The 14,225-nt window shown below is 41.5% G+C and overlaps 1 protein-coding gene across 2 annotated transcripts in view; it reads right to left on the reverse strand.

Annotated features, from left to right (window-relative positions):
• Positions 1 to 1,052: 1,052 nt before the first annotated feature.
• The window catches only part of SUSD2 (sushi domain containing 2), a 900,046-nt gene continuing 886,873 nt past the window's right edge, over positions 1,053 to 14,225 (reverse strand). For both annotated transcript variants that reach the window (XM_078667086.1, XM_078667085.1), the window contains exon 27: positions 1,053 to 1,823. In XM_078667086.1, the coding sequence (XP_078523212.1) occupies positions 1,757 to 1,823 (67 nt within the window). In that variant the 3' untranslated portion in view covers positions 1,053 to 1,756. The remainder of the gene's footprint in view (positions 1,824 to 14,225) is intronic.

Below are 14,225 nucleotides of genomic sequence, written 5' to 3' on the forward strand. Positions count from 1 at the left end.
GTTTCTATGTCTGTTGTACAAATACCTTTACAAATCTAATAGGATAACAATAGAGTCTGAACTCTCATGAATCTCAGTGCTCTTCATGTGTCCCTATTCTTGCAGGAGTTTTCCAATGCTACACCCTAGTGTCCATGAACTTTCAGCATCCCCAACAGACAGATATGCTGAGAATACACATGGTGTTCATAGATATGCAATAGAGCACAATGTGTGGGCAATATAAAATAAATGTATGTTCTTTTTTGTATCTCGCAAGAGGAAAGTGGTTAAATTAGAATAATTATTGAACTCAAGGAAAATATGCTGGGGTTCTCTTCTCACATAAGTGCCTAAGCCTATTTATGGTTTCCTGTTGCTTCAGATAGCTTTATTTTCCACAGAGTTACAAAATATCCCCATTCCAAAGCTGATAGCACACGTTTCTTTCGACTCAAATATTCCCATACAGAAGCGCACATAGCCCTAGTGTCAATGAACTCTCTAGGTCTCCAAAATACTGCCCATTGATCATGGACTTTCAGAATCTCACGCTCCAAAGTACCCTGGTGTTCCAGGCCTCACTGAATCTCCAGCCAATAGCCCCACTTTTTCAGCACCCCCAACCCTAAAACACATCCTGTCCAGTGTTTTTGAACTCATGGATCTCTCAACTCTAGAGTAGAGAGGTCTATTCTCGTGTGAGTGTTCTGTGGTTTAAAAAAGCCCCTCATTTCTCCAAATGTGAAATAATGCCTTTGAACAGCTGTCCTGTTAGAAAATCACATCACTCCAATAGTGCCTTAAGTCCACACAATATTATAGAATAAGACTATTTTGCCTGTTCAATTTACAACCTCCAAACACACTCTCTATGATGAATGTGAAAAGTACAATTAGTAATGATCCACTTCAAAGAATACACCCTTCTAACTTGGGCCCTTACTTGGTGACGTATGCTGTTGCTAGAAGGGCGACGTTGCATTTTATTCTGATGCCCCCTCCTCTTTACCATTGATGCACAGTGATGCTAATAGTGTTGCAGTGACCTTATTAAGTAACAAACAACAATCTTCCTGTGTATGTAGTGCATCTGCAAGAAACACCACAATTTATTAGTCATCATAATCCCTGGAAAAATGTGCAGTTGCATTGCATCAGAGGTTACTTGATTATTTTAGTCTTTAGGTTTTCACACTGTATGGCAGCAGGAGGAATGGATTTGAAAATATGGACCGTGGCAACAGCTGGGCATTCTTGCATGGACAGACAATGACCTGCCCCTAACAGTTGAAACATGTATATGTCAATAAATCGCTGCCATTCAGATTTCAACATGACCGTTTTCAGCCTGAAGGTTTCATCCAAGTCTTGATGAGACATGAGGAGCACATTATCAATTGTAGATGAAAATTCAACCTGAGGATTTCAATAAACCAGCCAACCACTTAAGTATGTTTCACAAGAATTTTGGCTGCGAAAGATGGACCAAATAGAAGAAGTGCTGATTCCTCACCTCCCTCCTCAAGATGGCATGTAGAAGAGTCTGAAGGAGGCACTTGGTGTTAATTTAAAGAAGTCCTGCTCGGAATGTATGAAATGTTTGGACCAGATATGAATGCTGGAAGGTTCTATCGGAAGTATTGTTTTAGGGATGAGTTGCTGCTGATAGGAAGGAGGAATTTTGGATCAGCCTGGACCCTTAGAGAAGCTCCAATTGATTCTCTTTCTTTCAAATTCTCTAGGTTTCTTGTTGTCTTCTGTTTGTCAAGAACAATCATAAGAACTCAGTCTTTTCCTTCGATACGTTAAATGCCACTTTAGGCTCATAGCTTTTCTGCTTCCTGGAAATGAAAGAAAACAGGAAAATAATTACAACCAGAAAAACAGATGGTGCGATTCTAATTTATTCCAAGCATTGATTATATCTAAGTAAAAAAAGGACAGACCTTGGATTAGGAAAGGCATTGTTGACAAAGGGATCTCAGAACTGGGTTAGAAAGGACAGATTTGGGGAACAAATGTACAACTAGGTCATGGCTATCAGGGCGAGCTGTAGGGTTAGAACTGGGGTGGAAAGGTCAGAAATTGGGCAAGAAAAACAAAATAGAGTAAACAGAGCTTGCTAAATCACCTAAGGACCTGATGTGCAGTGTTAGATTTGCAAAGAACTCACAATTTTTAGGTCGAGCCTAAGCAGCGCATGTGCATGCTTTGCTCTGCAAAGCATGCTGTATCCAGAATATGTGCTTAAAGCACCTCCCATCTTTTCTATTGGCTCTTGTTAGTGCCCATCCTAAATGCTTGCTTTTGTGGTGGAAATGCTTAATTAGTCCTGCCTTTTGGTGTTGCGGACCCTCCCAGCTGACTGCCCCTGTTATGTCTGGCCTTACTCTTTTTTTATGTATGTTCCTTCCTTTTTTGCTTTACCTGGTCTCATGTATCAGCACGACACCCGCTTCATGGATGCTGTGCTTCATATTCTGGATGGGAATGTGATTCTGTGCTTAGCTCATGGCGTTCAGTTTCCTCATCGGCTCGTGTATCAGCAGGCGCCTGCTTCACGGATGCCGTGCTTTATGTTTTGGATGGTAACGTGATTCCGTGCTTAGCTGACGGAATTAGGTTTGCTACTTGGTTGGTTGATCGCATGAATTTATCTGCCTCACCACGGTGGAGGGACCACTTCTGAATATGATGAACCCCACCATCCCTCACCACACGCGTCTCACACCGCCACCTCCATACAGTGTTCACATTGCCTTCTCTGCTGCTGGCAGCTATCCCCCCTCTCTCTCTTCCTTTTCCTCTTATTCCCTCTCTTTCTGTCTCTGTCTCACTCCATCCCACTTGCTGAAAACCACAACTTCAAAAAAACGCTCTTACCATCTCTTTCCTCTACTTCCCTTTATTTGATCCCCTGTGAAAAGGATCCAAAAAAGAAAAACACTTTGGCTGCAAATGTCGTCTTTTTCTAATATTTTTCTATTCCAAAGTGCAGCCCAGGGATGGAGAGAAAAAAAGTTTCAAAATGCGAAAATTTAAATAAAAACTATATAAAGCAAGACAGAATGGTCGCAAAGTGGCCAAATTGGTTTTATTCATAACCACACACATTAGCACCACTTTACAGAGTTTGCCAGTGAAGTGCTACTTTCATTTTCTGATCTTTTTTTGAACAACATTGTTTTCCCTGGGTGGGGAAGTGCACCATTCCTGGAGGTACTGCAATACCTGGTTGATGCATAGAGTGGAAAACATTTGATGAGATTCTTATCAGCTGTTTTCCTTTTTTTAGTAGATAAAGATGTTTACTGTGTCTCTGTGTTCAGGGATGTGGTTTTTTAAACAATACTGCTTATGTTTTGTCAGGATATAAGCAATGACTATTGAAACGACCCCCCTTCAGGCCCTGTTGTCATGCCCCTAACCTTTTAGGCAAAAACACTCATTGATTCTTTAATAATAAGTGTAAAAGTGTTACAGTAACCACGTTGTCCCTGCTTACATTTCACATGCTTTCCTTAATCTTGCATTCGCTATGAGTGGTTGCTATTTGCAGAATGCGGGTACTTTCTTATTTCAGCCAGCATATTACTCTTCTCTCTCCTCCCTCATTGCCTATTTCCTGGTTCTCTAGCGCTACAAGGTCATACGAAAGGAAATAGCACTATGAAAATATCACTCCATTGCATACTAAAAAATAAAATTAAAAGATATTGTTATTTTCAATGCCAAGAGCTCTAACTTTCACAAATGCGAGACCAACTGCATTGCAAGAGCTTGTTTGTACAGTGGCTACTTTGCGACACAATCGCAGTTTTGGGCTACAACTGATGCACATATCAGTCACAATGCCAAACAACCATTCGCAAGGAAAAGGGATCTCATGTCTCATGTATCATATGCGAGAATAATGCAAATTGATTTGAGGTTTGAGAAACAGCTGAGCATAACTTTCTTCAAAGAAAGTCATAATGCTGCCCGCCAGAAGAGCTGAATGCTGACATTATAAACCAACCAGAGTGGAACATCATGATGTGGCATGTCACCCCGAAGGAGCGTTTGGCGTAGGGGCGTGGAACTGATCACACCAGTGATCAAAACTACACAATGCATTTGGTTGAGTCAGTGACTCTGATGGTCTGAGTTAACCTGCTGCCACAGGATCCTTCATACCAGTTGGGCACTGAGATGCCTCCTGCTGCTCCCAGAGGTGATCCTCGGTGCAGAAAAACTCAGATTGTCTGCTGTAGCTGTGGCATCACAGATTTCCTCAGCAATGCCATGAAGTTCCCTGCCCCACAGTAGAGCATGTCCTGTGAGTACCACTAATAAACAAAACAGAGTGCACGTGCTGCTATCTATTTCTTTGCCTAAATTTCTTGGCTAAAACATCTGACTTCAAACCAATGTTTTATGTGCAAATAGTCACTTTTTATTTTAGTTTTCTTGCGTCAATTATTCAATTTTGACTTTTTTGGAAAATTAATTATACCAAATTTTTCATTTTACGACCTTATGTACAACACAAACCTATTTACAACAATATGTAGCGACTTATTATCATTCAGACAACAGGCATACCACTTCCATACTATACAATACAAACAACAATTTATTCCAAAACAAACAAACAAATAAGAAAATATATCAATTATTTTCAGTTGGAACAACAAATTATTACAACAAAGCCATATACGTTTTCTACAAAAAAGAAGATGATTAGTTCTATTTTTGTATGACTTTAGAATTTTCTGGCTTTTTCAGTCTACGCGTTTCGAATTCGTATGGTTATAGGGTTCTCATCAGGACCGTAGTCTGTTGAAGAGAAAGAACAATTTTGGTGGTTTTAAAATCTATTCTTGCTGTTATACTACCCTCACCTCCACTACAAGCCTCCTACTCTTACCTCTCAGTTTATCAAGAGACCGTGGTGGGTTCAATTGTACCCGTCGAAAGGGGGACCTGTAAAATATGTGTTGAACACTTTGTCATTCATCCATGCTGGATTTGTATATAATTGCAACCACACAATGACCATTCATATGTGACTTACTGTGTCAATGCACCACTCGTTTGTGCTGTGGTATTATTTTTGCCGGTTTACAATCACTGAAAGACAGTAAATGAGTACGGGAACGTAAGTGACTTTTCTGTGTTGGTACTCAGAAGCATTTTGTATGAGCGCTCAGTGTCTAGGCTTACCTCGGATAGGAGTCTTGATTCGTAGAACGTGGGGTTCTGTGCCTTCGTCTGGGTTTTCTAGGGGAGAGACACCATACAGGGGTTATCTAATATGCCCTGTGGTCTTACGAGGGTCCTCTTTCATTAAAACTATCATCAGATATTCTTACTTGGCGCAGACGAGGCGGGTGTCGAATTCTGTCTCGTTTGTTTCCAGCCGCGTCCGCGATGTGCATGCTTCCGGGTCCGCAAAGGATCATGGAGCCTGTAGTTCGCTGTACCTGTTGATATATAGTTGCGAGCGTAATCTGCTCGCTTTTATTAGTCCAGGGGTGGCATTTTGGTTCGGAGTTAATCCTCGTATAGTGGGTCATATCATTGGTGTATTTAGAGATGGTTTATTGTGATGTCAAAATGTAAAATTCATCTTCATTGTTGAGCGCTCATGACTATTGCATTGTGGTCATAGTCGTTTCAGATACACGGATCGATGGAGCCGATTGGCTGGTGTTTGTGTTTGTGAGCAGCAATTGAGGGCGTTGTAATCTGACCGCTTTAAGTGGTCCAAGGGTGGCGATTTTATTTGAAACTGGTCCTCGCATTGTGGGTCATTTATATGGTTTAAAAGCATAGGGTTCAAAGTTCCTGTCCATCATTGTGCACTTCTGACCAATGCATTGTGGTCATAGTTGTTTGAGATGGATGGATTGGTGGTCCCCTTTAAGTTGATCTCTGTACTTGCAAGCAATAATTTGAAAGAGCATTCGGTTATCACTCAGAGTTTAAATATTTCAGACAGTTCATTTAATCCCGAGATGGCGGTGTCGAATTTGACAATTAGCATTGCCTCCATTCTGGTCAATTTTGCATCCAGGTCTCCACCTCTGGCGTCATTTTCCACTTTCGCTATCACTGTCCAGATAAGGTCATTTTCTTTATGTTGCTTATCGCGCCAGTGGTTCACTAGAGGTGCTGTTGTGACATTATTTCTGATTCGGGATTTATGCTGTTGTATCCTTGAGCGTATTTCTTGGTTAGTTTTCCCTATGTAAACTAAATCACATGGGCATCGAATGCTGTATATCACATATCGTGATTTACAATTCGAAAAACGCTCGTGTTTTCAATTGATCCTGTTGTGTGTAAAGACAGATCCTTCTTTGGTGGTGTCACAGCAGGAGCAAGTCCCACATCTGTGGTGGCCCTGAATGGGTGGCAGTTTGAGCATGGTCCGTAAATTGGGGTTTTGTTCCTGTGGTAAAGCATCTCTGACTAGCTGGTTTGCAAGGCTACAATTTTTTCTGAAAGCGAACAGTGGCTCATTTTTGAATGCTTGATCTAGATTGCGTAGCAAATGCCAGTTTTGTTTGACAACCTTTTTCAAGGCGTTGGAATTAGGGCAAAAAGTGGATACGAACACCATCCTATCACTTTCTTTTTTGGTTCTTCTTTCCAAGAGGGTGTCCCGTGGGGTCCACCACGCTCTTTTGCGTGATTTATTCAGTAGTTTTTTTGGGTAGCCCCGTTGTTGTAGATTCGATGTTAAAATTTTTGCATGTCTCAGATATTCTTCTTTACATTGGCAGTTTCGTCTTATTCTTAAATATTGCCCATATGGGAGATTCTCTTTAAGGCTCCGTGGGTGGTTACTTCGGAAGTGCAATGCTTTATTTCGGTCTGTTGGTTTTTTGTATAGTGTAGTTATTAGTCCACCTTCTGAGGGATACACTTCTACGTCCAGAAATGGCATTTTGTTTTTTGAATGTTCCATACTGAAGGTTATCGATGGTACTCTATTGTTGATCCAGTCATGGAACTTGATCAGTTCATCCTCTGGACCTGACCAGACGAAGAAGATATCGTCGATGAATCGATACCAATGTGATATCCATTGTGTATAGGGATTGTTGTTATACACAAACATTTCTTCATACTTTGACATGAACAGTATGGCTAGTTCAGGGGCAAATGGACATCCCATGGCCACGCCTCCTACCTGGCCGGCCTTCAACCATGAAAAAGTATACCCCTTCCTCCAACCGGACTTTTATACAAGACCAGAATCCAGGAAACACTTGCAAGATTATCAAGGCCGGTCCTTCAATAAATTCATCACTTTTTCAGATACGTCATCATCAGGTAGTGGAAGTGACGGGGAAAATCCAACTCCCCAGAGAAATAACAACAGAAGAGGAGTCTTTCAACAAGCCCAAGGATTTCAACAACAACAACAGGGAGGTTTTTTAGGGAGAGGCCAAACAAAACCTCGCGGAAAAACAAGGTTTGCGCCACAACCATGGGAGATGTCGACAAGACGAAACAATTACAAGAACTAGCCCCTTCACCCATATTCAATTTATCAAAAAAGATTTTAACATCCGAGGAAGAAAAGGATTTGGAAAAAGGACTTTCATTTGTCCCCACTAGAAATACAGATTTTGTCAAACTCAAAACAGAAGTTATTGAATTTTGCCGTAAAGTCAGGTTAAAAACGTTCTTTGCTGAAAATATCTACGAACCAACATTGGAAACCACAGGACTACGTAAGAAATCATCTTTTTGTCCGCCAATAAACAAAATCCCGAAAGGGGTCATTACTTTTGAACGATCCATATTATCTGCAGTGACAGAAATGGAAAAGACGAAGAAATGGATCAAACATAATTTATCCAAAGGAGAGGCACAAGCTTTAACAAATTTAAAATCCGACTCCTCAGTCATTATAAAGCAGGCCGACAAGGGCGGTTCAATTATCATCTGGGACAAAGAACTTTACATCAAGGAGGTCAAAAGACAACTGAATGACGAAACCTGCTACCGAAGAATTAACAAAGATCCAACATCTGATCTAAAAAATGAATTATACAAAATAATTGATGAAGGGACAGAACAAGGCTTCCTGGGCAAAAAAGAAACTGAGTACTTGAAAACACAACACCCAAGAATACCTCTCTTCTATGTGCTTCCCAAAGTACACAAAAACGAGAAAACACCCCCGGGAAGACCAATAGTATCAGGGTGTGAATCCCTACTTGAACCCGTCTCCAAGTTTGTTGATTTTTTTCTGAAACCGCTAGTACTGGAAGTCAAGTCCTATATACAAGACACGACGGACTTCATAAATAAATTAACAACAATCACATTCAACAAAAACTTCGATTGGATGGTAACCATGGACATTACGTCCCTATACACTCAGATTCCACAAGACGAAGGCATTAATGTCCTAGAACTTTTTCTCAATGAAAGACAGAGACCGCACAAAATACCAACAGAATTTATTCTCAAGCTTGCCGCATTTGCTTTAAAGAAAAATTATTTCTTTTTCAATGGGGAATTCTTCTTCCAGGTAGGAGGCGTGGCCATGGGATGTCCATTTGCCCCTGAACTAGCCATACTGTTCATGTCAAAGTATGAAGAAATGTTTGTGTATAACAACAATCCCTATACACAATGGATATCACATTGGTATCGATTCATCGACGATATCTTCTTCGTCTGGTCAGGTCCAGAGGATGAACTGATCAAGTTCCATGACTGGATCAACAATAGAGTACCATCGATAACCTTCAGTATGGAACATTCAAAAAACAAAATGCCATTTCTGGACGTAGAAGTGTATCCCTCAGAAGGTGGACTAATAACTACACTATACAAAAAACCAACAGACCGAAATAAAGCATTGCACTTCCGAAGTAACCACCCACGGAGCCTTAAAGAGAATCTCCCATATGGGCAATATTTAAGAATAAGACGAAACTGCCAATGTAAAGAAGAATATCTGAGACATGCAAAAATTTTAACATCGAATCTACAACAACGGGGCTACCCAAAACAACTACTGAATAAATCACGCAAAAGAGCATGGTGGACCCCACGGGACACCCTCTTGGAAAGAAGAACCAAAAAAGAAAGTGATAGGATGGTGTTCGTATCCACTTTTTGCCCTAATTCCAACGCCTTGAAAAAGGTTGTCAAACAAAACTGGCATTTGCTACGCAATCTAGATCAAGCATTCAAAAATGAGCCACTGTTCGCTTTCAGAAAAAATTGTAGCCTTGCAAACCAGCTAGTCAGAGCTGCTTTACCACAGGAACAAAACCCCAATTTACGGACCATGCTCAAACTGCCACCCATTCAGGGCCACCACAGATGTGGGACTTGCTCCTGCTGTGACACCACCAAAGAAGGATCTGTCTTTACACACAACAGGATCAATTGGAAACACGAGCGTTTTTCGAATTGTAAATCACGATATGTGATATACAGCATTCGATGCCCATGTGATTTAGTTTACATAGGGAAAACTAACCAAGAAATACGCTCAAGGATACAACAGCATAAATCACGAATCAGAAATAATGTCACAACAGCACCTCTAGTGAACCACTGGCGCGATAAGCAACATAAAGAAAATGACCTTATCTGGGCAGTGATAGCGAAAGTGGAAAATGACGCCAGAGGTGGAGACCTGGATGCAAAATTGACCAGAATGGAGGCAATGCTAATTGTCAAATTCGACACCGCCATCTCGGGATTAAATGAACTGTCTGAAATATTTAAACTCTGAGTGATAACCGAATGCTCTTTCAAATTATTGCTTGCAAGTACAGAGATCAACTTAAAGGGGACCACCAATCCATCCATCTCAAACAACTATGACCACAATGCATTGGTCAGAAGTGCACAATGATGGACAGGAACTTTGAACCCTATGCTTTTAAACCATATAAATGACCCACAATGCGAGGACCAGTTTCAAATAAAATCGCCACCCTTGGACCACTTAAAGCGGTCAGATTACAACGCCCTCAATTGCTGCTCACAAACACAAACACCAGCCAATCGGCTCCATCGATCCGTGTATCTGAAACGACTATGACCACAATGCAATAGTCATGAGCGCTCAACAATGAAGATGAATTTTACATTTTGACATCACAATAAACCATCTCTAAATACACCAATGATATGACCCACTATACGAGGATTAACTCCGAACCAAAATGCCACCCCTGGACTAATAAAAGCGAGCAGATTACGCTCGCAACTATATATCAACAGGTACAGCGAACTACAGGCTCCATGATCCTTTGCGGACCCGGAAGCATGCACATCGCGGACGCGGCTGGAAACAAACGAGACAGAATTCGACACCCGCCTCGTCTGCGCCAAGTAAGAATATCTGATGATAGTTTTAATGAAAGAGGACCCTCGTAAGACCACAGGGCATATTAGATAACCCCTGTATGGTGTCTCTCCCCTAGAAAACCCAGACGAAGGCACAGAACCCCACGTTCTACGAATCAAGACTCCTATCCGAGGTAAGCCTAGACACTGAGCGCTCATACAAAATGCTTCTGAGTACCAACACAGAAAAGTCACTTATGTTCCCGTACTCATTTACTGTCTTTCAGTGATTGTAAACCGGCAAAAATAATACCACAGCACAAACGAGTGGTGCATTGACACAGTAAGTCACATATGAATGGTCATTGTGTGGTTGCAATTATATACAAATCCAGCATGGATGAATGACAAAGTGTTCAACACATATTTTACAGGTCCCCCTTTCGACGGGTACAATTGAACCCACCACGGTCTCTTGATAAACTGAGAGGTAAGAGTAGGAGGCTTGTAGTGGAGGTGAGGGTAGTATAACAGCAAGAATAGATTTTAAAACCACCAAAATTGTGCTTTCTCTTCAACAGACTACGGTCCTGATGAGAACTCTATAACCATACGAGTTCGAAACGCGTAGACTGAAAAAGCCAGAAAATTCTAAAGTCATACAAAAATAGAACTAATCATCTTCTTTTTTGTAGAAAACGTATATGGCTTTGTTGTAATAATTTGTTGTTCCAACTGAAAATAATTGATATATTTTCTTATTTGTTTGTTTGTTTTGGAATAAATTGTTGTTTGTATTGTATAGTATGGAAGTGGTATGCCTGTTGTCTGAATGATAATAAGTCGCTACATATTGTTGTAAATAGGTTTGTGTTGTACATAAGGTCGTAAAACGAAAAATTTGTTATAATTAATTTTCCAAAAAAGTCAAAATTGAATAATTGACGCAAGAAAACTAAAATAAAAAGTGACTATTTGCACATAAAACATTGGTTTGAAGTCAGATGTTTTAGCCAAGAAATTTAGGCAAAGAAATAGATAGCAGCACGTGCACTCTGTTTTGTTTATTAGTAGCTTGTGGCAAGCTGTGCTGTTTGGTGCCCAGACCCAGTGGTGGTGTTACTGTGAGTACCACAGCAGGGGGTGGGACTAGGGTGTTAACCAAGTTTTCCTGGGACATGAACATGGGCAGCTGTGTTCACGGGCCTGAGTTAGTGCTAGTGCTGCTGTGAGTTTCTGCTGTTTGTAGGTGAAGTTGTTGGTCTGAATTGTAGTTTGACAGGCTTTGCACTAGCCACATTTATGTTGTCCCTTGATCGGTGGGAGGTTCCACATGGATTGAAGTGTAGGTTCGGGTTCAGTAGCCAAAAAGGAATGGACCACATGGTCCTTGATGCTCTTCGCCTTCTTGAAGGCATGCATAGGAGGCATTGGCTGTTCAATGTCATCCGAAACCAGGTTCCAGTGTTAATTGCTAACCTTCTTTATTGTATTGCTCCTTGTCGAGAAGGTTGTCACACAGATTAACCTCTGTAACGATATATCTTTCTTGTCCTTAGGTGTCAATAGGTTTTCTCGTGGGCTGAACCAGGCCCTTTTCTGCACCTGTTTTACCATTCTTTTTGGATAGCCCCTTGATAGTAGTCTGGTCCTCAGGTTGTCAGATTCTTTCAAGTAGTCTTCCTTTTTGGTACAATTTCTCCTGATCCGCAGGAATTGGCACACTGGGAGATTGTCTCGCAGTGCCCGTGGGTGGTGGCTATTGTACCTCAGGAGTGAGTTGTGTTCTGACGGCTTGCGGTACAGTGTGGTGTAGAGTTTCTTATTCTCACAACATATTTTAAAGTCAAGGAATGCTATCTCATTTGCATCTGATTGTAGTGTGAATTTGATGTCATGGTCACATTGGTTCAGACAGTCGTGGAAACGGTCCAATTCCGTCTTGTCTCCAGTCCATATCAGCAAGATGTCATCTATATACCTTTTCCACAAATTAACCCTTTGTTGGAACGGGTTGTTGTTGAAGATGAAGGATTTCGCAAAGTTATCCATATAGATGATTGGCAGATCTGGGGCGAAGGCTGCCCCCATTGCTACGCCCTTAGTCTGTACGTAGTGGTGGCCTTGAAAGAAGAAGAAGTGTTTCTTCATCAGTAGGCTGATTATGAACTCTGTCGGCACAGCCACAGGGGCTGGTCATTGGTTCAGGACATTTTTCATCACCTCCAATGCTGGATCTCGAGCTATACTTGTGTATAACGATACATCACACATAGCTAGTAGTTGTTCATCTTGATTGAAAGGCTGTATGTCAATCAGTGTTATCGTCTGCATAGTATCCCTTAGATATGCTTGAGTCTTTTCGGTGATAGGCTTGAGAAAGACGTCAATGTACTTGCACAAGGGTTCAAGTATTGAACCACAGCCTGACACTATCAGGTGGCCAGGTGGGTTGGAGATGTCCTTATGAATCTTTGGCAAGGTGTATATTGTTGGGTGTTTTTGATTCAGATAATCAAATTCATGTTTGCTCAAAAAATCCTTCTCCTGGGCTTCTGAGGTCAGATCCAGAATTTCATTAGCCAGCTCCTTGGTGGGATCCATTCTCAGTTGTGTGTAACTGACACCATCCTGTAGCTGTTTCATGATTTCTATTTTGTATGCTGTTGTGTCTTGCACGACAATCGCCCCACCCTTGTTCGCCGATTTTATCACAATATCCTTATTTGTTTTCAAACTCACAAGGGCCGCCTTTTTAGACTTTGTGGTATTCTGAGTGGTGTGCTTGTATGCAGTCAATAGTTTGGATACATCTTTCTGTACTATGGTTTCATATGCCAGAATTCTGTTAGTCATTGCATTTGTTGGAGGGAAGAATGTCAAAGGAACCCTTAGCCCTGTTTGTGAGCCCACTACTGTTGTAGCCGAGTTCTTGAAAAAGTATCAGGTGAATTCTTTGAAAAAATCTGTGTAATTCAGGTTTTATGTTGAAAATATTCGAGTGGGCAGTTGGTACAAAGGACAAACCTTTAGATAAGATTCTTTGTTCATCCTCCTTCATTGTGTACGAGGAAATATTCACCACTGAATTGTTGTCTGTGACTACCATCTGTAGACCTTCCGACGGGTGAAAATCTCCCGGTGGTTCTCGGATTGGAAGCGGACTTGTTTGGATACCGCTCTGCGGCCCCTCTCCCATCCGGTGTTGTTGGGTTGCTGACCTCTCGGCGGGCACCTGGGCCAGTTCCCCCCATCCTCTTAGGGGTCTCTATTGGCCTTCGCCTAAAAACAGAGGGTAGCTCTGAGGTGGGTACCAATTATACCGATATCTGTAGTTTGTACTTGGTTGCTCACTATCGCTATCCGTGCTTACTGATGAATCCGAGAATGTGGTGTAATTTCTTCTCCCTCTGTAACCTCCTCTGCCCCTTCCTGTAAAACGTCCCTGGTTATCTTGCTTGCAGTAGTCCTTCGATAGTTTATCCAGTTTCTTATTCTGTGTGGTTGTTTCAAAGTCTTTTAAGGTCTTCACCAGATTTTCAAGGGCCTCTTTAGCATTGGTTAAGGTAGTGTCTCCTGCAATCTTCTGCTTGAGTGCAGCAATCTCACATGATAGTATTTGGACTTGCTCCACCGCTGTCTTGACGCCCAGTACCATCCAGTGTCGGGACGCGTTATTAGCCACGAAGTTAAAGCCTTCTTTAAATTTGGGTATGTCAATGAAGATGGCCTTTTCGTTTTTGATCTGTAAACCAACAGGGATTATATTGGCCTGTAAATATTTGGTGAGCAAGTATCCGTGAAGGCGGGTGCGTATGAATCTCTTCTCAAGAAGTTCAAGCTTGCTGACTTTATCGTTGAGAGTAAAATCGATGTTAGGTGTGTCTGAGGCAAGGAATTGGTTCGCTGGATCCTGAAGCAATTGGTTG

This window comes from Lissotriton helveticus, chromosome 11, assembly GCF_964261635.1.
Source record: "Lissotriton helveticus chromosome 11, aLisHel1.1, whole genome shotgun sequence".
Classification (NCBI taxonomy): domain Eukaryota; kingdom Metazoa; phylum Chordata; class Amphibia; order Caudata; family Salamandridae; genus Lissotriton; species Lissotriton helveticus.